The sequence below is a fragment of the Camelus bactrianus genome, chromosome 29, assembly GCF_048773025.1.
Source record: "Camelus bactrianus isolate YW-2024 breed Bactrian camel chromosome 29, ASM4877302v1, whole genome shotgun sequence".
Taxonomy (NCBI): domain Eukaryota; kingdom Metazoa; phylum Chordata; class Mammalia; order Artiodactyla; family Camelidae; genus Camelus; species Camelus bactrianus.
In genome coordinates this window covers 13,206,940-13,231,949 of record NC_133567.1, presented here as the reverse complement: position 1 = coordinate 13,231,949, position 25,010 = coordinate 13,206,940, and the positions used below count along the sequence as shown (strand labels likewise).

At 36.9% G+C, this 25,010-nt stretch overlaps 2 protein-coding genes across 6 annotated transcripts in view; one reads left to right on the top strand and one right to left on the bottom strand.

The window, feature by feature from the left end:
* The window catches only part of XKR9 (XK related 9), a 61,853-nt gene that overhangs the window by 18,647 nt on the left and 18,196 nt on the right, over positions 1 to 25,010 (bottom strand). The gene's annotated exons all lie outside the window — the stretch shown is intronic.
* On the top strand, positions 95 to 24,825 carry LACTB2 (lactamase beta 2). Of its 2 annotated transcripts, XM_010967126.3 has the most exons (8): positions 95 to 253; positions 2,780 to 2,943; positions 6,656 to 6,691; positions 7,515 to 7,641; positions 18,338 to 18,516; positions 20,488 to 20,636; positions 23,431 to 23,512; positions 24,185 to 24,825. In XM_010967126.3, the coding sequence occupies exons 1-8, from the start codon at positions 132 to 134 to the stop codon at positions 24,226 to 24,228; spliced, it is 903 nt and encodes a 300-aa protein (XP_010965428.1). In that variant the 5' UTR covers positions 95 to 131; the 3' UTR covers positions 24,229 to 24,825. The 2 variants fall into 2 exon arrangements, with proteins under 2 accessions (XP_010965428.1, XP_010965429.1); XM_010967127.3 differs by lacking the exon at positions 6,656 to 6,691.

Here is a 25,010-nt window from a genome sequence, read left to right as displayed (position 1 = left end):
CTGGCCCCGCCCCCAGCACAGCTAGCTATTTCCCCTCCCGCTCCGCTCGCGCGGCGTCACGTGACCTCCGCCCCCGCCCCGGGTCTTGTTGCTGGTTCCGCCCTCCATCCGCCTGCGCGGCAGAGACAGAGATGGCTGCCGCACTGCAGCGGGTCGAACGGCTGTCCAGTCGGGTGGTTCGCGTCCTGGGCTGTAACCCGGGTCCCATGACCCTGCAGGGCACCAACACCTACCTGGTGGGGACTGGCTCCAGGTAAACGTCCCCTTTAACCCCGATTACACAGCGGCCCGCAGGACGCGCGGAGGTGAGACTGCGACGACTACTCACCGCGGTCGGAGAAGCTGTGCGCGAGCACCAGGCACCGCACGGCGGCCGACGCCCCGACTCAGGACAGCCCCTAAATCACGACCACCCCAGGTGGTCAGCTGACTTACAAATGACTGATGGAGAAAAACAAAATCCTGTTTTTGAGACCCAATTTACTTTGCTTGATGTTAATGCCAAGATGAGCATGTTAAGCTGTTGAGAAACTAGGATCTCCTGCAGTTGTTACGAATCCAGGAAAGCGTTTACTTTGCACCCGCTGGTTTTTCACTGGTGTTTGGCCCAGAGCATAACTTCCTTTCGCAAAAGCGATTCGTGTGCTGAGGCCTTTTTCTTAAATCAGCAGTAGAGGGCAGGGTTGCTGTGAAACCCAAAAGAGACCCCTAGCCCTTGGGAGAGAGGAGCTGTTTTTCGTTACTATTGTGTGGCCTTAAGTTATTTTGCAGATGGAATAACTTGTCTGTATTTCTAAGAGTTTTCTCTTGTTCAGCTGCATTCTGTTTTAGTGGAATTATGCAGAAACGGGCATATGTGATTTACTGCACAGTAAGTGGGTTGAGCTATTTTTATATAGTACTTAGTCTTTAGTATACTCTAGACAATAAAATAAGATTCAGTTCCCCTTGAGCACAGAATTTAATTGTGCAGTTGAGACGTATTAAAATTAATAAAATACAGCTGACTACTAAAAACAGCTTAATAAGTATATTTTATTGGGGTTTCATTTGAAGTATCTACTGTATTTGCCTTTTTCTAGTAGATCATAGTTTTGGAAACAGCAGGATGGGGAACTGGAAATACAGCAAGTCAAGCAGGTAAAAAGTTAAGTCCGGGGTAAACAAGGCAGGGTCAGAGCTTTAGGTGCCTCCAGGATCTAGGAGGATAGAAAGTGAAGCACGAAAAACACCTGACATCTAGCACAGAGTCTGGGTTGGCTGAGACCCCAGGAAGTCCATGGGTATTCTCTTCTCTCTTCAGTGTGTCATCTTAAACGAGTTCTAAAGTCAGTACCTAAGATGAAAATAGCATATTGTTAAAACTACCCTAGAAAGTCGTGAAAACACTGTGTTGAAGATGAGTGTACTGTCTCTCAGTGAGTTCAACACAGCCTGCTTTTCTTCCAGCGATGAAACAGATGGCTGGTTCTGTCTGAAAACCAGATGAAGAAGTGGGCTTGCCAACTTTAGGGGCCATGTTGTATGAAAAATAAACACTATATCCTTAAACACTAGAATCACACTCAGCATGGCAAAGCGCTGGTGCTGAAAGACTTAGAGAACCTGAAACTGATTGAGGGAAGAGCAGGTTCAGTCTTCAGTCTCGTACTGCTTTATGCTGCCACTCACATGAACTCGTGGAGTGGAATGGTGAGAGCTGAGGATGATCATGAGCCCATACAGTTGAGCTAGAACAAGTTAATGTACAGGTGCTACTGCCGTGCTGTATAAGTAGATGTCAGGTAATCAGCAATGAGTCTTAATTGGGTCCAAGTAAGAGGTTCTGATATTGGTATCCGTCTGTTCCACAAAGATCACAGGTGGCTCCTGTATCACTAAACCCAGTGGCATTTTTCCATTCCCATCTTATTTGAACTTCATTATCTTCTTACACTGTTGACCGCTCCCTCCTTGATGTGCTAACCACATTCTCCTGTCAAAGGAAGGTTCAGAACCATAAGTACAACTAATAAGGTTGTCTGGGTAAAGAAATAAAGCAGCTCAGACATTTTCCCCACGCATCCCTGCTGCCTTCACTTTGATGTAAGGAGCCCATGAAACACATCAAGGATCCATTTTGTACATTGTGCAGATGAGTTGGTTTCCTTAGGGACACCATTGAATCAGATTCTTTGATATCTTTGAGACATTTGAAGATACTGTTAAATATTTTTTTTATTGAGTTATACTCAGTTCACAATGTTGTGTCCATTTCTGGTGTACAGCAGAATTTTTCAGTCATACATGAATTTACACATATTCATTTCACCATGAGCTACTACAAGATTTTGTATATATTGAAGATACTGTAAAAGATCTTGAAGGCAGATCTGGCGCCAGAATACCTGGTTCTGCCATTTCCTCGCAGAGTAACCTTGAGCGAGGTACTTAATTTCTGGATAAAAGAATGAAATGCCCACCTTGCAAGGTTGTTCTGAAGAATATAATTGTTAAAATATGAAAAGTCCTTGGAACAGTGCCGTATTTCTTTTAAGTGCTGTGTAAATGTTCAATATTATTGCTAATATTCCTTGTTCAGGCTTATATTTAGCTATAAGTTTTTTCAAAGAGCTTTCTTAAGGTGAGATTATTACAGTTAAGCTGATACAGCTGGTTTTCAAGCATGTTGGAAGCAAAATAATTTATGCAGTTTCTTAAATGTACTGTAATTTATGAGTGAGAAATATGCTGCTATTAACTCTGTGCTCCAATTGTGTGATTATCTTTTAATTTTCAGGAGAATCCTCATTGACACTGGAGAACCAGCAATTCCAGAATATATCAGCTGCTTAAAGCAGGCTCTAACTGAATTTAACACAGCAATCCAGGAAATCATAGTGACCCACTGGCACCGTGATCACACTGGAGGCATAACTGATATTTGTAAAAACATCAATAATGGTAAACAGAAAACATTAAGCTCATTGAAGAAAACTGTTTTTGGAATAATTTAATTCAGTTAGCAAAGCTAAGTAAGCTAGTAAACCATGTACTGAATACATTATATTTAAATGGTACTTTTAGAAATGAACATAACTTGAATACTGTCCCCAACTTTAACAAGAGAGGAAAGGAAAAGTCCTATTTTCTGTTTCATAACTCCTCCCTCTTATTTTTCCCCTTTGCGCAGTGATGAAGGTCAGTTTTAATTTAGTTTGTGTAACAATGACTATTTTAGATTGCATAATGGCTAACTACTGCTGAGCATCCACCTTGTGCCCGGCCCTGCGTGAAAACTTCTCATGAGTTCTGTGAGGCGGATGCTGTTACTGTCCATGTTCTAAACGTGGCCTCACGTCTTCTATAACATAAGGCAATCACCGGTGTTATATCCAGGGTGGAGGGAGAGGGGGTGAGCCCTACAGGTATCTGAGAGGAGGGCACTCCAGGCAGAGGGCAGTGCAAAGGCAGAGACCCTGGAATGGGGGTATGTTTGGCATGTCCAGGCAAGACGAGGTTAAGAACATTCATTCACAAAAAGAATGTACGTAGGCATTCAACTAATATTTTTTAACATTTTTAATTACCTTCTTTTTAATTCTTGAGACTATAATTGGGACACCAGAACATTCTCAGCTACAGCACCCAGCATCACCAGGCTGACCACTGTAAAAACCTGCCTACCTACCCCTCTAACCTCCTTCCTCCCAATCCAAGGGGACTGCCTGGCACAGGAAATCATTCTCTATCAATCAGACTTTTCCTCACCTTTCTTTCTCTTGTCTATCATTCCATTTTGTGAATTAAAAAACTATGGCAGGGGGAGGGTATAGCTTAGTAGTAGAGTGCGTGCTTAGCATGTATGAGGTCCTGGGTTCAATCCCGAGTACCTCCATCAAAAATAAACAAAGAAACCTAATTACCTCCCCTTGCCCACTAAAAAATTAAAGAAAAAAAACTGGCAAAAAAAAAAAAAAAAACACTATGGCAAAATTCCTTAATTAGCTTTGGTCAGCTTCTTTAGCATGAGAGCCAATTTGCAAAATTAAAATGTTTATGGCCCCCTTTTTCTCCTTCATAAATCAGCTTTATTGAGCCTGAATTTACATACATGAAATGTACCCATTTTAAGTGTATAGTTTGGCAAACGCCTATATGATCAATCAAGATAAAGAACATTCTCACCTCCCCAAAAAGAGGCCCCCCCATCCCTCTCTGCAGTGATTTCCCCCTCCACCTCCAGCAACCACTCATCTGCTTCATTTCACTGTAGATTAGTTTTGCCTGTGTTCCAAAGTTGCCCGTAACATAGGGATCCAGAATCACTCTGTCCTTTCACACAGCATCATGTTTTTGAGATTCACCCATGTTTCCTGCATTAGTAGTTTGTTCCTTTCTTACTGTGAAGTAGTATAGTAATCCATGGTAGGAACGTGCCACCATTTGTGTATCCATTCACCTCTTAATGGACATCTCACCCACTTTCTTTAAAGTAAAAATTAAAATAGTTTTGGGTTCCATACAAAATAATACTTATATACTAGATTACCTAATATATTGATTTAAAGAAAATCAGGGAGAAATTTGACACTGTTTTATAGCCACTAAAACTTTCATACTTTATTTAAGAAGTGGCTGGTTGTGTTTCATTCTGAACTTTATTGAAGCTGGACCAGCTATATGCAAACCTTGAGTTATTCCACATTGAAATTATACAGAGGTAATGGTCAGAATCTCCCCGCAAAAGTTCCATGTGTTTCTTCATTCTCTAAATCCTTAATCATTAGCATTCTTGTTCTGTTTTGCTTTATAATTTCTGTTCCATATTTTAATTATTAGTTTAATTTTTTATAACTTTGTTGAATTATTAGTATGGCAGAAATTTTTCAACTACTTGACAGCACTAACAACCTGTGTTTTTACAGGCCAGACCAAAATTATGAATGCCATTTATAAGATTTCTATGGGAAGATACAGTAACTCCGAAGCAACCTGCTTACAGAATTTTAAATTACAATCAGTGTATGATTTAGCAACTCCTGGTGACTTACAGGGAGCCAGAATTTTACTAGACATGAGAACTGTACAGCCCCAGGCTGCTTAAGTGTTCTGTTTTGGTTAGTTTTTGACTAAACCTTACAAAATATATTTTGTTATTTGATAATCATTATTTTGCAGCTGAAGTTGGGCCTTTGCCATGTATTTAACATTCTAGTCCTAGAAGTCAAATATTTGTTTCTATGCTATTCAATTAAAGTGTGTTTTTATTGGAAAGTATTATACAGGAACAATATTACATGTTTGTATGAACTTAAATAATTAGTATCAGCAATGATGTTATAATCTAATATTTAAACCTTAACAAATGAGGGTTTCCTTCTGATAAAATAATTATATGATAGAGACAGAAAGTAGGTAAGTGGTTGCCAGGAGGCTGGGAGAAGGTAAGAATAGGGAATGAGTACCACTGGGTACAGTGTTTTGAAAATGTTCAAAAGTTATACAGTGATTATGATTATACAAGTCTTTGTACTGGAAAAAATACCCACAGAGTTGTACATTTCAAAAGGGTGAATTTTATAGTTTGTGAATTATATCTTGATAAACTTTTATTAAAAATTATTATTATTATATGATTGCTTTCAGCATGCCCTTCTCCATCTTGCTCTTATATAAGTTGCTGTCATGAATATAAGTGTTTTCATATTTGCATATAATTTTAAAAACTTAAATGGAGTTATTTTTATAGGATGACATTTATTTTCTAATTTTGAGGTAATTGAGTTTTTTTGAAAAGATTTCATAACTAGAAGTATAATATCTCCACCTCTTTACTGAAAGATAAAATTACGCAGATTAAAAATAAAAACAAAAAACCTCACTATCTCACTCCATAATGAAGACAGCCTTATTCTGTAATGTCAGTCCCCGAATAGCATATTATTTTTGCTTCAGCCTCAAAGATAAAAAATAGTGGAGTTTGGGGCTGGAGAGGGAAGGTCTAGTTGCTGTCATTTTATTTTGTTTTTATTATATTTGCAGTATTTCTACCTCCTTTATCCTCCCTACCAGCCAGATTTCTATGCCTTGCCAATTTTCCTCTGAATGTCTTTTTCTCCCTCCGTATTTCCATTGATACAACACTAGCCCTGGTTACCTGCTAGCTGGGTTATTGCAGTCATCCCCTCCTGGTCTTTCTGATCGCTCCCCCTACAATCCCCCCACCTACAACTGCCAGACTAATTGACCTTTTAACACTATTTCATTTTCTTACTAAAGAGTGCACGGTAGACACGTGTGATAAAGTTTTTTTTTTTAATAATTTATTCTTTTTGCAGGGGGGTGGTAATTAGATTTGTTTGTTTATCTATTTATTTGTTTTAATGGAGGTACTGAGGATTGAACCAAGGACCTCGTACATGCTGAGCACACACTCTACCACCGAGCTGTACCCTCCCCCCACTGAAGTTTAAATTCTTCTGCTCTATGAAAGGCATCTTAAGGCCCTCCATGATCTGAGCTTATCCTATTTGCCCCTCTCCTCTTTATTTGAGAGGCCCCTCTTCCTAGCCAGTGTTTTGCATTAGACAAGTTCGTAGCATTGTGTTTTGCACAGATGCCACACTCGTCCTCATTTCTATGCCTTTACTAATGCTGTTCCCCTTACCTGCAGGTCTTTCTCTGAACTCTTCCCAATCCTCCTCACCCTGTAAGTTGTACCGCAAGTTCTATCATATTTATGAATCCTTTCCTAATTGTTTCTCCTTTCTCTAAACTCCTGTTGCTTTTATTAGCTCAGTTGTTCATTTGGTATCCATTAAATGGTACCGAGTGTAGTTCTCTAATTATTGCCTGTTTGTGTTCTATTTCCCCAATTATGACAGTGTTTCAGCACTTTGATGTCTTGGTGCTTGTAGTTACTGTACATAGTATACTGGTTAGATCATTGCCAGTTAGCTATTTGACTGGTTAATTAATGATTTTCTTTGTGTCAGTGAGGGTAATATGCGTTACATTTATTTTAATGGTTTAATATCTTAGCCCCAGGTTTGGGGCTTCTTTTCAGCATTCACAGAAAGAACTTTATGTTATCATCCTTTTATTATTAGCTATTGGCATGATGCCATGACTTTTTTTTTTTTTTTTTTTTTACTATGTGTTAGGCATCTCAATAGAGAAACGTTCCTGGATTCTGTATTCCTGCCTCTTCAACACCCATCTCAATCTCAAAGCTAGCTGAAATTATGAAGAGTGACTTTCAAGTTTTTGTATAAAATAGGAATGACTAGAAAAACACACAGGCTTTTATAGAGACCTAGAGGGGCATAAAAGAATAAAAATCTCTGTCGTTGAGACAGCAGGAACAGTTACCATCCCAGATATACGCTGCTATAATTCATCCCATTTCTATTGCCTCTAAATGTTAATATTTTTTGTAGCCTTTCACAAGTCAGCTCTATGAAAATTGATCTCTTAAAAGGCTGAATTATCATTTAAAGTGTGACAATATCTTTTACGTGTTTTGTGACTAGACACTGAATATTGCATTAAAAAACTCCCACGGAATCCCAGGAGAGAGGAAATTATAGGAGATGGAGAGCAGCAGTACATTTATGTGAAAGATGGAGATGTGATTAAGACTGAGGGCGCCACTCTAAGGTAAGTAAATGTCCTTGAGCCAGGAAGGGCGGGGGGTGAGGGGTGTCAATGTATATATGTGTTTTAAAAAGAAGGGTAAGGAAGATTTCTACATATTTGCTTGCATGAGTGAAAGTATCTCAGGAGGGATACAAAAGATCTGGTAACACTGGTTACTCTGGGAAGAGAAAATGGGTTGCTTGAGAAACATGACAAAAGAAAAAGCTTTTCTATCTGCCTTTTTTTAAATGATTTGTTTGAATTAATTGATCACCTTTTTTTTATTGAAGTATAGTGCACTTACAGTGTTGTGTCAATTTCTGGTGTACAGCATAGTGTTTCAGTCATACATATACATACATATATTCGTTTTCATTATAGGTTACTACAAGATAGTGAATATAGTTCCCTGTGCTATTGAGACAGGAGGGAACTGGGCAGGGCCCAGCCACTCAAGGAATGACAGCAACCAAAATGGTGGAAGAGTCACCTCCTAGTTGGTCTTGAGGATTAAGAGGTTTGACTTCTAATAGACCTTGATATTTATTATATGCTCATTGTAACAGCGGGATCAAATAACATGCCCACAGGCGCCATGAAAGCCCCAAGGCTAACCACAAAAGGCCAAAGGATGGGTGGTGGCCCAGTCCCTGGGAATCCCAGCCCCTTCCCCAGGGCAGTTGGATTGATCCCACTTGTAGGCACATGAAGCTACTGAGAGCATAAATAGTGACAGCACCAGGCCTAGTGGCCCTTTTCACTCTCTCCCCTTTGGAGACGGCCCTCTGTCTATGGAGTGTGGACCTACTTTTACTTTAACTTGAGCACCCAATTCCCACACCTCTTTCCTTGCCTTTCTCTTGCCTTACACTCTATGCAGTATGTATCTCTCTAAATAAATCTACCTTTGCTCAACAGTGGCTCGCACTTGAATTCTTTCCTGCGCGAAGCCAAGGACCCACACTCAACTGAGACCTGGGACTCAGCCCTCCTCACACCCCACATCTGTTTTCCTGCATTACTATGATTACCTTTTTCGAAAAAAATTTAAATTTTAAAAGAATAGATTAACATTTCCTGCTTGGGGGGATTTAGGGATCCTACCCAACGGTTAAATTCAGGGCTTTCTCGTGCTCTAACTTCCAAAAGGTGACCCATAGCTGAAGTAAATACGTTTCAGGTCAGACCCATAATCCCCCACGACCTATCTGAGGGATTCAAAAAGGTGTTTCAAACTCATTTTTGGTTTTTTTTATGATTGCTTTTTTTTAATGGGCTTGATTTTATCTTTATTGTATTTGTCTGTTGTTTTTGTGGGGGGTGAGGTAATTAGGTTATTTTTGTAGGACGTACTGGGGAATGAACCGAGGACCTCTTGCATGCAGAGCGCGTGCTCTGTCACTTGCAAACTTGTTAACTTTTAAAACCAAATTAAATGTGGTTCCCCACAATCTGTACTTGCTTTGTGACTTGAGAATATCTGCTTCTCTGTACTGAAGTTTTTTTCTGCTAAGACAGAAGCTGACTCCTCCTCCTCACTCTTCTCGCTCCCTCTCCCCTGACCCACCACATCTAATCAGATTAGGTTTTAACCTCAAAGATCTTGTCTGCTTGCCAAATTTGGAAGAAAAAAAAATACAATAGAGATAGAGATAATACCCACCAAGCATCCTAGTAAAGTGTAGAAAGTTATCAAGGTTTTTCAGTAAGGATTTGGTTCTGGTTGTAACCTTCAGTCTCAGAGAAAAGTCAACCTGACAGCTTTTGTTGGCTGTTTCAAATTTTCTGAGAGAGCCATCCTTATAAAGTCTGCTCTATCACAGAGGTGGCAGAACTAGATAAATGCTCTACCTGATGAATGGGAAGGCCACAGCTACAAGGCCTCTGATCTTTAGTAAAGCACCTCTGATGTCATTTCCTCTTCTCCCCCTGCCTATGTGAAGTGAATTTTAATGCAGTTTTTATGCAGATTAAAGCATTAGCCACCCAGGTGACTGGAGAATTGGAATTTCTGATTCCCTGATTTAAGAAATCCTATTGCCTTCAGCCTAGAAGATATCAAAAGAAAATCTAAAGCGAGTTCTGGTGTGAAGAGTGGGAGGCAAATAATAAAGGAGGTCTTGCAAGCACATTGACAGATAAGACAGTTTGCAGGCTCTGAAACAGAATGGTTCTCCAAATGAGTTTTTGTAGATTAAAAAAAAAATTGGATTCTACTTATAAATGCATTCTGTGTGTGATTGTTCATAAGACTGTCCATAATATAAGATACATACCCACACCCACATAGTTGTTCCATGGTTTGATTTACATACACTATGAAATGATTATATTAGTAGGTTCAGCTAATATCCACCATCTCATATAGATACAATAAAAAGAAAAGAAAGAAAAAACAATTTTCTCCTTGTGATAAGAACTCTTCATTTACTCTCTTAATAACTTTTTTATTTATCATACAGCAGTGTTAATTTTAGTATTCATATTGTCCACTATATGCCCAGTACTTATTTATCTTATAATTGGAAATTTGTACCTTTTGACTACCTTTCTCCAGTCCCCCCCCCCACACCTCTGGTAACCACAGGTCTGATCTCTTCTATGAGCTTGATTTTTTTTGTCTTTTTTGAAGATTCCACAAATAAGTGAGATCACGCAGTATTTGTGTTTCTCTGTCTGACTCATTTTACTTAGCATAATGCTTTTAAGGTCCATCCATGTTGTCACACATGGTAGGGTTTCCTCATTTGTTATGGCTGAATAATATTCCTGTGTGTGTGTGTGTGTGTGTGTGTGTGTGTGTGTGTGTGTGTGTACACACCACAACTTCTTTATCCATTCTTCCATCAGTGGACACTTAAGTTGTTTCCTTGTTTTGGCTATTATAAATACACTACTATGAACATTGGGGTACAAATATCTTTCCCAGTTAGTGTTTTCATTTCCTATGGCTATATTCCCAGAAGTGGAGTTGCTGGATCACATGGTAGTACTATTTTTAATTTTTTGATATTACTTCATATTGTTTTCCACAGTGGCTGCACCAATTTACAAGTCTACTGATAGTGCACAAGGGTTTCCTTTTCTCCACATTCATGCCAGCATTTGTTATCTCTTTTTGCTGATGGCCCGTCTAACAGGGCTGAGATGACATCTCATTGTCATTTTAATTTGCATTTCCTAATGACTAGTAATGGTGAGGATCTTTTCATGTCCCTGTTGGTCTTTCGTATATCTTTGGAAAAATGTCTATTCAGGTCTTTGATCATTTTTTTTAATTGGGTTGTTTTTTTGCTGTTGAGTTGCACAAGTTCGTTCTATATCTTAGATATTAATTCCTTACCAGATATATGATTTGCAATTTTTTTCCCATCCTGTATATTGACTTCATATTTTTATAGTTGCTGGATATATACCCCCTAGAATCATTTTCACATAACATTGAATACTTTAATTAACAGATTGTAGTGGGTTTAATCAGAAAAGACATGATTTCTAACATCTCTTTAATACCTTGCTGCTGGTACAGCTATAATACTGTAATTGTTTGCAATACATAAAGCATACACTTAGAAACCATAAAAGCTTAATAGTTTTTAATGACAGTTCTCAATGCCGCTCAAAAATAATTGCTCCCATTATGCTAGTATCTCATGTTCTTGTACTTTCTATTACATTTTTAGTAGATTTTTCAAAGGCTTTACATTTCAATATTTAATATTAAGGATTTTTTTTTTTTTTTGGCAAAGGAGAAACTCTTAAGTTATAATCATTTCAGTTTTCTTAAATACTGTTATTTAAGAGTTGGATTTTGTCAAATGTGTTTGTAGTGTCTAGGGAGATGGCCTTACTTTTCTCCATAGCTTTATTATTAATTTCAGAGCTCTTACAATTCTGAAACACCCTTGCATTTTTTGAACAAATTTTACTTGATCACAATGTCATTATTTTTAAATTTGCTTTTGAATTCTGTTTGTTAATATTTTAATTAAGATTTTAATAACAATATGCATTAGTAAGATTGGGTGGTAGTTTTCTCTTTGTGCAGCCTTTATCAGATTTGAGAGTCATAAGTTTTCCTTCTTTTTCTATGCTCTGGGATAGATGAAGTAGTAGTGAAACTATCTGGCTTTTAAAGGTTTGTTAGAGTTGCTTGTGGAAATACTGCACCTTTAGTTGTTAATGGCAATTACACATCTTTTTGGTGAGGGTTCATAATTGCTTAGTAGTAACACGGTCCTGTGAGGAAAGCTTAACGTGTGTAATTTAAGCTTATTTGTGTACTTTCTATAGATTTCGCTTTTTAATACAAGACTAGACTTAAAAAATCATGTAATCTAAGTTTCTTCGTTAAAAGAAAGGTTAATGATTTCCAGAATCTCAAAACCAAATTTGAAAATACATTTAGGTCAGTAGCAAGGCTTATCGAGGTCTAGAGGAAGGGAGGCATTCAGAATTACCTGTGATACTCTGGCTTTGTTGTGCATAAAAATACAGGCATATGCAAATAATTAGGCAAAGAAGTGCAAATGGATACCTCTAGGGAGAAAAAAATTAAACAGGGTGGAGCAGTAACAGTAACAAATCTTGAAGGACTATTTGATTCTTTGCTGTGTCTTCATTTTTCCTTCCAGGTATTTGTTAATTTCCCACTCTGAAAAAAAATTAGAATTGGTTTCTCCCCTTCTCCCATTTATGGGCAACGTTCCTGTCTCCCAACCTTATGGGGTCAAAATTTTGACGAGATTAGTGCTCAGTGTTTCCACTATTAGAACGATAGACACTGCAGCTAAACCATGTTGTAAACTGTGCTTACTTTTCCTTTCCTGCAGTTAATAATTGTTTTGTTTTGGTTTTTATTTGGATCATTTTCTAGGTACTTATCATTAACTCAACTCTGATTACATACATCTCCTCTCAGGATATTTAAGTGTATCAGGGATTCTCGCACTTTCATCTTCTGGAAGAACCTCCCTCCCTCAGAGCCTCCCAGCCTGCTGCGTTCCAACTGGTTTCCCCCAGGTTCCATTTAGTTGGGGAACCAGGCTGATGCTGCCGTCACCCCACAATTCCCTTCACACTCACCCTTTGCCTCTCTCTAGCCTCGAACCTCCTATTTCCTGTACCCCATCATTTTCCTGGTACTCCTTTTTTGGTGGAGCTCATCTGCAATAGCATTCTGAGAAAAAAAAACATGCATTTTTGAGGACTTACATGTCTAAAAATGTCTTTTTTTAAATCCGATTTGATTTAAGGTGCACTGGGTCTGGATTCCAAGTTGAAAATCTTTTTTCAGTCTCAGTTTTGTATGCAACATTTCATTGCCTTCTAGTTACAATATTGTGATTGAGAAATCTGAAACCCTTCTGATTCCTGAGCTTTTTCACTGTGTTCTGAAATGTCACCACGATGCACCTTGGAGGGAGTTTATGGTGCTGGGTCTTTGTTTGATAGGCCTTTTTAGTCTGGAAACCTGTGTCCTTCAGTTCTAACCATTGTTCTTGAAGTTGCTCATTGATTATTTTATCTCATCTGTTTTGATCTGTTTCATTTACTAAAACTCCTTTAGTAAGAACTCTTAAATTTGTCCTCTAACTTTATTTTTTCTCCCATTTTCCATCTTTTTGGGGTTTTGCTATACTTTCAGCTTTATCTCCTAATCCTATTAAGTTTTTCTTTTCTCTTCTCACATTTTTAATTTTCAGAAGCTCTTTTGGCTCCCTAAATGGTCCTTTCACACTATCCTTTCTTCCTTCATAGTTGCAACTTTTTGTCTTTCTGAGGACATTACAGTTTTGGGGGATAGGCGGTTGTGTGCTTTTTTTTTTGTTTTGGGGGTAATTTTCTTCCTTTTAATTTTTGGCCTCCAAATAACTTTGTTTTCATTTGCTCTCCTCAGTGAGAGGGGCTTTCTTCAGATGTCTAGTAATTATGCTCATCTGGTATTTACTGATGTCTTCTCACGGAGACTACACAGCTGTTTGGGAGCTCTGAAAATGAGAGGAGACCTTTTGTAGGTTGTGAGCCTCACTCTAGGGTTAATCTAGATGAATTGTTTAATTTAGTTGGGGAACTTCCCACACTGGTATCTTAGAGTCTTTCTTCCTGAGCTGGTAAAATTCCCCAGAAAAGACTCTTAGAGTCTTCATGTAGGATAAAAGCCTGGCTGCCAGCCTTTCTAGGAGCTGAGTGTGAAAAGAAGGCTTAGAGATTCACGCAGCCTGGTTTCAGTATAGTGTCACTACCGCCACCTGGGCCTGTGTTTTACCCTCTTCAAAGGTTAAATCTCCAGTCTTCTCCCTCAGTGGGGTCAAACTGCTCAAAATGGGAAGAGAATCTGAGGATCTAAATGTTTGTTAAGCAGACTCTCAACCAGTCCTCGTTTTAGCCTCCCCTCCCACTTCACCTTTTACTCCAGATTCCTGGGACCAACATCCTGAGACTGGAGAATTCTGCAGTGTCTGTAAATCTGGCTGGTCCTCAGCTCTTACCAACCCCAGCTTAGGCTTCAGTTTTCTCATGTCTGATAAGTCACTTATCACTCATCTGTCTTCTTTCTAAATTCTAAAATTTTGATGATGTGGTCCATTGTCCTCACCCCTGGGAGTTTATGCCATTTTTAAAAAATCCCTTTATGGTAATTTTATTGGTGTGTTAGGAAGAACAGTAAAGATGGAGGTGTTCAAACCACTATCTTTAACCAGAAATACATGTTCAGTTCCTAAATAGTAAATACAAATCTGCAATTCTATTTGCCCTCCCCTCCCCCACAAAATCCATCATTGAGAAAATGTATTTAAAGTATTCCAAGCACATAAAAATGCAGTGCTATTTAGAATAAGCAAAGAGAAAGATAATTGACCTCTTAAGCTAAATAAAATTTAATTTAAACCATATTTCATTAAACATTTATTGCTATTTCCTGTGATTCAGTTATCTGAAATGTAAAATGAAGAGATTAATAGTACCCACCCCAGACCAGTAAAAGCATTAAGTGTATAATACCTGTAAATCCCTGAAGTCAGTGCCTGGCACATGGAAAGCAATATATTAATATTAGCTACTACTAATTGCTAAGCACTGGGAATATAAAAGTGGGAATATGACAGGAGTCCTGCCTTTCAGGAATTCATAGCCTTGTAAGGTTAGAATGGTAAACAAATAGGAAAACAACATGAAACCTGCAATAACAGAAGTATAATTCAAAGTATAGGAGTAATAACAGAAAAAAAATAACCAGTAGAAAGGATTATCTCTATGTGGCTGAGAAATCAGGTTCTCTACAGAACAAATTATTTACACCTAGCTCTTTGTTTAACTAGCTTACTGTTAGTATAGTTATAAACCTTATATAAATGTAAATGGAGGTTATTGAACTAAAATATTTGTCATGTTTTAAGTCTTTACTGTTACAATAATTTTATTAACAAAAGCTGAAAACTGAAGAAGACAAAGGAAATAAGTGTGCTAAATTTTTTATCTTAATAGAGGGTGAAATCAATAAAAATTGCTTTGTTCTGTCAATTTTTAATGTAAAAGAAAAAATAAAGTATGTTTCTTTTAAACTTTTAGCTATCCACTACTAAAATAAAATATTTACCATTTATTAGGCATGTAACTTTGTGCCAAATATGCTGAGCACTTAAATGCTTGTCTTTGAACCTCTCAGCAATCCTTTGAGACACATATTATTCACATTTCAGTGAAAAACTGACATTAAGGGAGGTTAGTTTGCTCAGTTTCTTACATCTACTTAAGGATAGGTAGCTGACAAATCACCAAGAAAAGAACAAGAGGAAATAAAATGCAGTACATATAAAGGTGACAGCAAGAAAGTCTAAAAACCAGAAAGCTTAAACCTTAATGACTGAAGTGAGTCAGACATACACGTATGGGGGAGGGAGGAGGGAGGAGAGACGTACATAGAATAACTACTCTGTTAAAAAAAAAAAAAATTCTGAGACCAAATCAGAAAAACAGCCAAAAAATACTGTTTTTAAGGATGCTCATCTCAGTATTACTGATGGAGAAAAACTGCCCAGCAATAGGCAATTAAATTATGATTCACTCATATAGTAGACTGCTCTGCAAACACTAAAAACCGTTTTAGAAACAATTTAATGATGCAGAAAAATACAGTGTGGTAAGTGCAAAAATTTTAAATCAGATATTAAAACATCTCAATTTTGTTTTTAAGATATAAATATACAAAGAAAATCTTTAAAAATTAATATTCTTCATCAGAAACTAATACAACATTGTAAATCGACATTTCAATTAAAAAATTAAAATTTAAAAATTGATACTCTTAAAAAGTAAAAGCATATGATCCACCAATTCCACTTCTGGGTCCATATTCAAAGAAAATGAAATCACTACCTTGAAGGGATATCTGCACCACAATGTTCACTGCAGCACTATTTACAATAGCCAAGACATGGAAACAACCTAAGTGTCTATCAACAGATGACTGGATAAAGAAGATGTGGTATATATACAGTAGAATATTACTGAGCTATAAAAAAGGAAGGAAATCCTGCCATTTGCAACAACATGGGCAGGCATTATGCTAAGTCAGACAGAGAAAGATAAATACTGTATGATCTCACTTAAATGCAGAATCTATAAAATCCAGGCCCTCAGAAACAGAGAACAGATTGGTAGTTGTAAGAATTGGGAGGTAGGGGGTGGGAGAAATAGGTGAAGGTGGTCAAAAGGTACTAACTTCCAGGTATAAGATAAATAAGTTCTGGGAATGTAATGTACAGCATGGTGACTGTAGTTAGCAGTAATGTATTGTGTATTTGAAAATTGCTGAGAGTAGATCTTGAAATTTCTCATCACTGGAAAAAAATGTAATTATGTGAGGTGATGGATGTTAACTAAACTTATGGTGATCATTTCACAATGTAGACATACATAAAATCATTATCTTGTGTACCTCAAACTTCAATGTTGTATGTCAATTATATCTCAGTAAAACTGGTGAAAAAATACATCAAAACAAAAAAGAAGAGAAATTGCAGACACTATGACATATCACTATACTATAATTTATCTCATGAGGTGTGCTTCTTGGCCTATTTATAGACAGAGCGAGGGAAAAAAATGATTCATGATTCCTCAGTTCAAATAACAAACAACCCCAAACCTTAATTTCCTTATTTCATATGCATTTTTCCCTTATCCCATAGTGAAAACCTTGGTTCTCCACATCAATTTATTTACTTGTTTATCCTATCAAACAATTAACACAAATTCATTTCAGAAACATAATAACCAATAATATTGCCAGCAATAAGCATATTAAAGTTCAAGATATCTTTGCAGTTTTTTTCATCTTATGAGATATTCATATATATATATATATATATATATATTTTTTTTTTTGGAGGGGGGAGGTAATTAGGTTTGTTTATTTAATTTATTTTTAAGGGAGTTACTGGGGATTGAACCCAGAACCTTGTGCATGGTAAGCATGTGCTCTACCACTGAGCTATACCCTCCCCCTATCTTAAGATATATTCTATTAATGATGTCTTAGTATTGCATTTAAAGCTTATTTGAATTAATTCATTTGTTACTGTGGCTTTGTTATCTATCTAGTACACAGTAAGATTCACTTCTTTCCATATTCAGTATTAAGGTTTTCTTTTTCTTTTTATTTAATTTTATGTTTAGAATATATAAAATATTTACATAGCTTAAAAGTTAAAACATAAAATGTTAAAAGTTCTAATCAGAGAACTCTTGCTTGAATCTCTGTTCCCTACACCCCACCTGCCTACCTGCTATAGGCAGCTATATTCATTAGTTTTTTATTTATACTCCCTTTCTTTTTGCAAAAATAAGGAAATATATGCTTATATTTTTATTTACCATTCTTTCTTATACAAAAGAGCATACTATGAACACCCTTTTGTGCTTTGCTTTCTTATCACTTGACAGTATATCCTGCAGATTACTCCATATGAATTCATAGAGACCTTCCTCTTTTGATAGCTGCATAATATTCCATTGTGTGGCTGTACTGTACTTTATCCATAGTGCCCTATGGATGGACATCTGGATGTTCCTACTATTTTGTTATTACAAATAGTGTATGAATGAATAACTTGTACATATTTTTTATTTTTGTAAAGGTGTATTTTCAGGGTAAATTCTAGCAGTGGGATTGATGAGTCAAAGGATTAATGCATATGTAATTTTGCTAGAAGATGCCAAATTCCTCTCCATGTAAGCTCTACCATTTTGGACTCCCACCAGCAACATATGAAAGTGCTTTTTTCTTAGTTTTTTCTCATAAAAGAATGTGTGTAGTGATGTGTGTGTGTGTGTGTGTGTTTGAAAAAAAATACAGTTTTAAATAATAAAAGCACTATCTGAGTAGTGGAATGATTGGTGATTTTTATCTCCTTTAAGTACTTGCCTTTTCTGTTTTCCAAATTTGTTGTAATCAGTGCTTATTACTTACAAGAAAGAAAAGGTAGCAGAAATATTAAATTTGCACTTTAGAGTGAGAAGTGTGATTTAGCTAAAGCAGAGAATTTTCTGATAATTTTCAGAGGGCCACAAGAGAAAAAGGAGCTTTTTTAAAAAAAACTTGTTGACATCCTTTATTTGTGTCTTGTCCAGAGATGATAGAGAATAATTTACTTCCCAAAATGTCTTCTAAGCCTAAGAGTTCATAATTGCTACTCTTTCTTCTTTGAACCAGAGTTATACATACACCTGGCCACACTGATGATCATATGGCTCTACTGTTAAAAGAGGAAAATGCGCTCTTTTCTGGCGATTGCATCCTAGGAGAAGGAACAACGGTATTTGAAGACCTCTATGATTATATGAACTCCCTAAAAGAGTTATTAAAAGTCAAAGCTGCTGTTATATATCCAGGTAGGTAATTTTTTTAATCTAGCAAACCATTTGTGTCAGATGATGAGGAAGATTCATTTTGGTTTGTCTGGATGTGTTCTTTGAGTTCTCAGCGTGGAAGAGATACATATAAACTACTTCTTTCTAAATTATACCCCTGAGCCTTGTCTAGCAATGAAAAGAAGGCTGAGAGTTGTACTAATAACTTTTTATAAAGATATAAGGGTTATTTTTTAACATTTTATTAAGATATAAGGAGATAAATATAAAGATATTTTTAACATTTTATAAAGATATAAGGGTTATTTTTTAACATCACACAGCTATTAACAGAACTATTTAAAAAAGGAAATAAACTTACTGGAACAAGAAATTTTTTTCATTCCGTAAGTTATCTTCAGCTTTGCTGTTAACTTGATTTCTGTTGTGGACTCTATTTTAGCTGTGTAACCAACCTTGGGTAACATTTGACCTCTGAGATTTAGATTTTTTAACTCACAGTACGGAAATACCAAAGGCTTCCATACAAACATAAACTGTATATTTATTTTAATTCTACAGAAAAAGAAGCTTGTTGTTAGTGTTCAGCTCTGATGGCACTGCTCTGGAATATGAATCTCCCCTCCATCCTAAAAGCTAAGAAAGATTCAGGACCCAACAAGAAGCCCCAGAAGGAGAAAGAGACTAGATTACCTAATTTTTTAAGTTCTTCTAACCTGCTCCTAACCAAAGAGCCATGGAAAGCTCTGTAAATAAGTGTCTTCTATACCTTCATATTTTCTCATGAGCTCCCACTGCTGAGGGGATAGGAAACACATCAGTGGGGCTGGACATTTAGATTAATATTACGACATAAAAGGAACAGAGGCTGAGAGCTATTTTGAAAGAGAAGAGAATAGACATTTGATGCACTCACATTCAAGCAAAGCTAACGAGAAGCTGCCTAGTACAGGTTCTCGGACTGTTCGCTTCAGTGAGTCCAGTGAACTGGCTTATTATCAGCACAGCTGGGGCTCACGTGTAAATGATGTTCTGTAGCCATAGCTACTGTGCACTAAAGCCTGCTACCCTACCCGCCAGGTACTGTGCGGGGACCTTCACAGACCTGTCCTCACAAAAACCCAGTGAAGCAGGGAGCGTGGTCCTCGTTGCACAGCTGAAGAAATAACCTCAGAGATTTAGAGACTCACGGCCACACAGCTAATAAATGAGTCAGAATTCTAAAGCCTGTGCTCTTTATAGAGCAGGTTAGTCTGCTTCTGAATATTTTGTTATCAGATATTTTAAACATCCCTCTTGCAGACTTGTGTAATATATTTCACTGTCTTTACAGAGCAAGTAAATTTCAGTATAACTTTATCTGGGTTATTAGCATTTCTGAATTACTAGTGTAGACAGAAGTCTCTTAAGTTCTTCTGTGGTTCTTGTGAATTTTTAATAGCTCTTGGTCACTTACATAAAACTATTTAACATCCCCATTGTCAGCCTTTTGTAAGTTAAGAGCAAAAAGTGGTTAAAAGCTCCCGAGTCAGAATCCCAGCTTCTTAGCTATGTAACTGTGGGCAGATTATTTATTTTCCCTATGCCTCAGTTTCTGCTGTCAAAAGGGGATAATAAAAGTACCTAACTGCTGGGATTCTTCTAAGAATAACATATATTAAGCATTTAGAGCAGTGTCTGGCAAATCATGAACACTCAGTAAGTATTACCTGTCTTACTGTTGTAGTTACTGTTTTATTGCTATATTTATTTTCTATTTTTAATGAACAAAATAACACAGTGTATATAGACTTTGATATGTCTCTAATGTTTTTTGGCATTGTATGTCATTTTTAAATCTCTTCTTACCTGCATAGTTTTCCAAATAATTTATTTATTATGTGTTTAGTATGCTTTTTCAATATATCATATGAATTATTTTTAAACAATGAATTAAGTTATACTTAACTTTTTTATCTGGTTGAAATAATTTTTATAATTATTCTGATTCAGGACATGGCCCAGTAATCCAAGATGCCGAAGCTAAAATTCTACAATACATTTCTCACAGAAATATCCGAGAACAGCAAATTCTTACAGTATTTCATGAGAACTTTGAAAAATCATTCACAGCAATGGACCTTGTAAAAATTATTTACAAGGTAACTTTCGTTTATTTTACTTGTACATAGACACAATTGTAATAGAATAATCTATTCAGTAGACTGCAGATGTGGTAAACTCATCACATCCCAGAGCAGAATGAGTCTGTTAGTTTCATAAGTAATGTCACTTGTATAGATTTGAGACCAGTAAGCTCAACGTTCTAGAACACAGAAGTCAGATAAACACCAGCCTGCAGGACAAAAATAACCATTCTGAGCCATTAATTAAGGCTTTCATACTTTGCTCAGGCAGGGAGAGACCATTGCCAACAACCTGATGAATAAGCTTTATTATGACTTATGTATTAGTCTAGTCATCTTGATCACCCAGTGTCCCAACCTGCAGCAAGTGAGAAGGGGTGATCTGCCAGGGACTGATCCTGGGATTACAGCAGTGAGAAGCAGTAGCAAAGCCTACCAGCATATGAAAAGGAGAAAGAGCATGAAGAAGAGCATGCATGGAGTCGTTCCATCCGTAGAGGAAGAGCCCCTCACTCAGGGGCCTCTGAGCACATCCCTGTGGCAGTCGACCAGTATAATTCAGTTTCTTGGCACATGTTTCTTAGATATTTGCTGTGTAGGCAGTATGGCTTTGGGGTTAAGAATGTAAGCTTTGCGGCAGGGGGAGGGGCGAGGAATATGGCTCAAATGATAGAGTGCATGCTTAGCATGCACAAGATCCTGGGTTCAATCCCCAGTACTACCTGTAAAAATAAATAAACAAACCTAATTATATCCCCACCACCACCAAAAGAGAAAAAGAATGTGGGCTTTGGAATAAGATTACCTAGGTTTTCAAACTCCCACTATCACAACTACAGCCATAAGATACCTGAGAGCATAACTAAAGACAAGCTTGAAAAGGAATTGGGCCAGTTTCAATTAGTAAAGGACCTTCATGTCCCATAGGCCTAAGTTATCCAAAACCAGTTAACTCATACTCAGTGCTCTTTGTTTTACAAGGGAGGGATGAATGAGTAAAAGGGCTGAAGATGAAAAGTGCCAGGAGTAAAAGGGTAATGTAAATATTTAAATTCTGTGGAAGACTTCATTTCCTCTCAGTGCTACAGTAAAGCCACTGGACGATACACTGATACACATCGTTTTTCCTAACTTAAGTTCAGACAGCAGAACTCTCTGATAACCCTCACAGGTGAGTCATCCAGTAACTGTGTGTGCCTACAACATGCTGGATCTGCATTCAGAGGTGTGTTCACTGTGCATACGTCTGCAGCATCTGTTGCATACAGAACAGCATTAGGCATTATAGAGACATTTATTCATTCCACACATGGAATGAATTTTCTGAATGCCCTCACGTACTGGACTAGATGCAGAGATACCAAGATGACTACAGATCCCTGCCCTTGAAGGACTCACAGTTTATAGAGAACACAGACATGTTCAGTGGATACTTGTAATACTGGCTCTTTCATAATAGTTCCCATTTTTTGAGCACGTTATTATGTGTTAGACACTGTACTAAATGCATCACATTTACAACAGTAATTTGAGGTACTTAATTTCAAGTACCTTGAGTTTTCACTAGATAAAGATACTATTATTCCAACTTAACAGGTTAAGAAAAAAACTGACAGAAAAAGTGTGAGCCAAGTCATTTTTCTGAGGGCACAAAACTATTAGCTGTCACATACTCAAATGTCAGAAGTCAAATACTCAAATCTTGTGTTTTCTGTCACTCCAAGCTTCCTCCAAGGCCTATACACAGTATGTCACAGCATAAAGGAAAGAGGAATCAGGTCTACCTGGTGAAGATGCAGGGTGATGAGGCTTGTCTGAAAAAGCTTCAGAAACCTAACTATTGAATTAGATCATGAAGGAGTAAGCATTCCCCAGGCCAGAGTACAGGGGAAGGGAAGTCATTCTAGACAGAAGGAAAGATGTATTCAAACACTGGGAGTCATAAAAGCATCATGCATGTTTGAAAACCCACAAAGAAAATGCATTCGACTGGAGGCCAGAATACATATTGTGGATGGGTGGGAAAGGGGTCGGGGGTCCCAGGAAATGAGGCGGGAAAGGCAGGCATGAGCAGGTCATGGGAAGCCCGTGGTTGCCATGCTAAAAAATGTGGGCTTCAGCCAATAAGCTGGTAATGACCACTGAAGGATCTTAGGCAGGGAAATCACATAATGAGATCTAGAAAATCATGCTGGTGGATATAATGCATGGTGCTGGAGCTTAAGGCAGAGTTTGGGGTTGGAGGTTTATACTTGGGAATCATTAATTCATAATGTTGATGTGGCAGACAGGTTGAGTAAAAAGAGAAGCACGTCAGCGATACAATTCACTATAAACATCAGTATCTAAGAGAAGTCTGGGGAAGGATAAATTTTAAGCTTGAAATACATATAATTTTATAAAAATGTGCAAAGATCTTATCATGTAACCAATAAATAAACCACTGGGCCATTTGTCTGTAGCAAAACTATCAGAATAATTTTTACATTTATTTATTCATTCATTAATAAAATATTGAGTTCCCACTGTGTGCCATTTTGCCAAGCACTGGGCATTCAGTAGTGAACAAAACAGATACACTACTATCTTTATGGAGCTTACGTCTATTTTATCTATAAATAGATTTTTCATAATACAGTGACCTGGAGCGAGGCATGTACAAGATGAAATTGTTTTGATTATTACCATATAAAAATGTATTTGAGTTAAAATTTTCTTCTTTGGCATTTTTTCTTTAAAAGTTTCAAAAAGATCAGCTCTGTTCTTTTCTAAAAAAGAAATGTTTTACTGTCACTCATTTTGCTTTTAGAATACTCCTGAGTATTTACATCAAATGGCCCAACATAATGTCTTGCTTCATTTGAAAAAATTAGAAAAAGAAGGAAAAATATGTAAGTATTCTACCAAATTTCAGTTCTTTTACTACCACAATTTAAAATATTTTTTAACAAATGAACTAGTTTCCTTTGAAGAAAAACACCACCCACCGGAGTTCTCCCTGGAATGTCACTGTAAACTGGAGAGACAGGCACTAGAAAGGGTCAGTTTTGAAAGGCCAGTGGACCACAAATACGAACAAAAGCTCCCACAGGGATCAGAATCCCGTGTGGGGGTTCCAGTCCTCACCCACCAGAATGACAGTCTCAGGCCTGTAGCAGGAAGATAGCTTCTCCACTCCCAGACCACACAGCCATGAAGAATTTTACACGTAGAAGATTTGGGAACTGGCCAAAGGTTTAGCAGTAGTAAAGCCAAAGAAATTAAAACAGTAATTCTATAACTGTTTACTAGTGTGAAATTAATTCATCATATTAATAGTCTTAGAAGTTAGAGCCTTAAAATCAAGAGGTTCAAAGTTGGATTTTGTGTAGAAGCTTCAGCAATGTTTTTATATATAAATACACACACACACACACACACACACACACACACACAAGCCAGCTTTGTATTGAGCAACAGAATTATGTTAGGAGTTAATGCTTTTTCTAGCTACAAGATAACTTAAAATCTAGTGATTTGCTTTTCTGTTGTTAAATTTTTACTCTCTAATTTTCTTTCCACAGTTAGCAACATGGATCCTGACAAGAAATGGAAAGCTCATCTTTAGTTTCAGATGAATGAAAGTTTCTATTGTTTTGTTTTCAGAGGATGGTATGTATGTTTTGTTAACCATGAATTATTTACAAAGAATATAGAGTGTATAACATTAAAAATAAACATAGCTGTACTTTAAAATAGCATCACATTTATTCTAAAATTGTATTTTACACCTGTACTACTGGCTGTTTATCTAACCTGGTTCTTATAACATTTTACCAAAAATTCAAAATCTAACAGTTTATCCATTTTCAATAGGTAAAATAAAACAGTTTCTTTTAAAGTAATAATATGTATGTAATTTAAACAGGATAGTATTCTTAGATAGTATTTAAATAGTCTTTATCTATTATCAGTGCTCAATAATACTGTTTTCTCTAGCTGCTTCAGTGAACAGCACAGATTTCAATGTAATCCCTCCTTTCTGCAGCATTTGTCTAAATCTGTAGCTAACAGCTTTGTTTTCATGTTCCTATCAATTACATCATGATTATGTATCAGTTCTACAGCTCTGTATCATGTATATTTTCTTATAATGGAATTCCACAAATGATTCATGTAAATCAACTTTGGTAATAGAAAAATATTAAATTCCCAATTAAAGATGTTGCAGAGAAATAATTTCTGTAATCCATTAGCACAACCAACTTACTTTCCACCTTTAGGTTTTAGTATATAAACAACCATCAATATCTATGTGAATTATATACCAAAAGTTTTTTTTAAATTGGAAGATTATAAGACAGGGCATTTTTTAATGTAAGTAGTGTTTTCAAATAGTGGTTAGGTTCA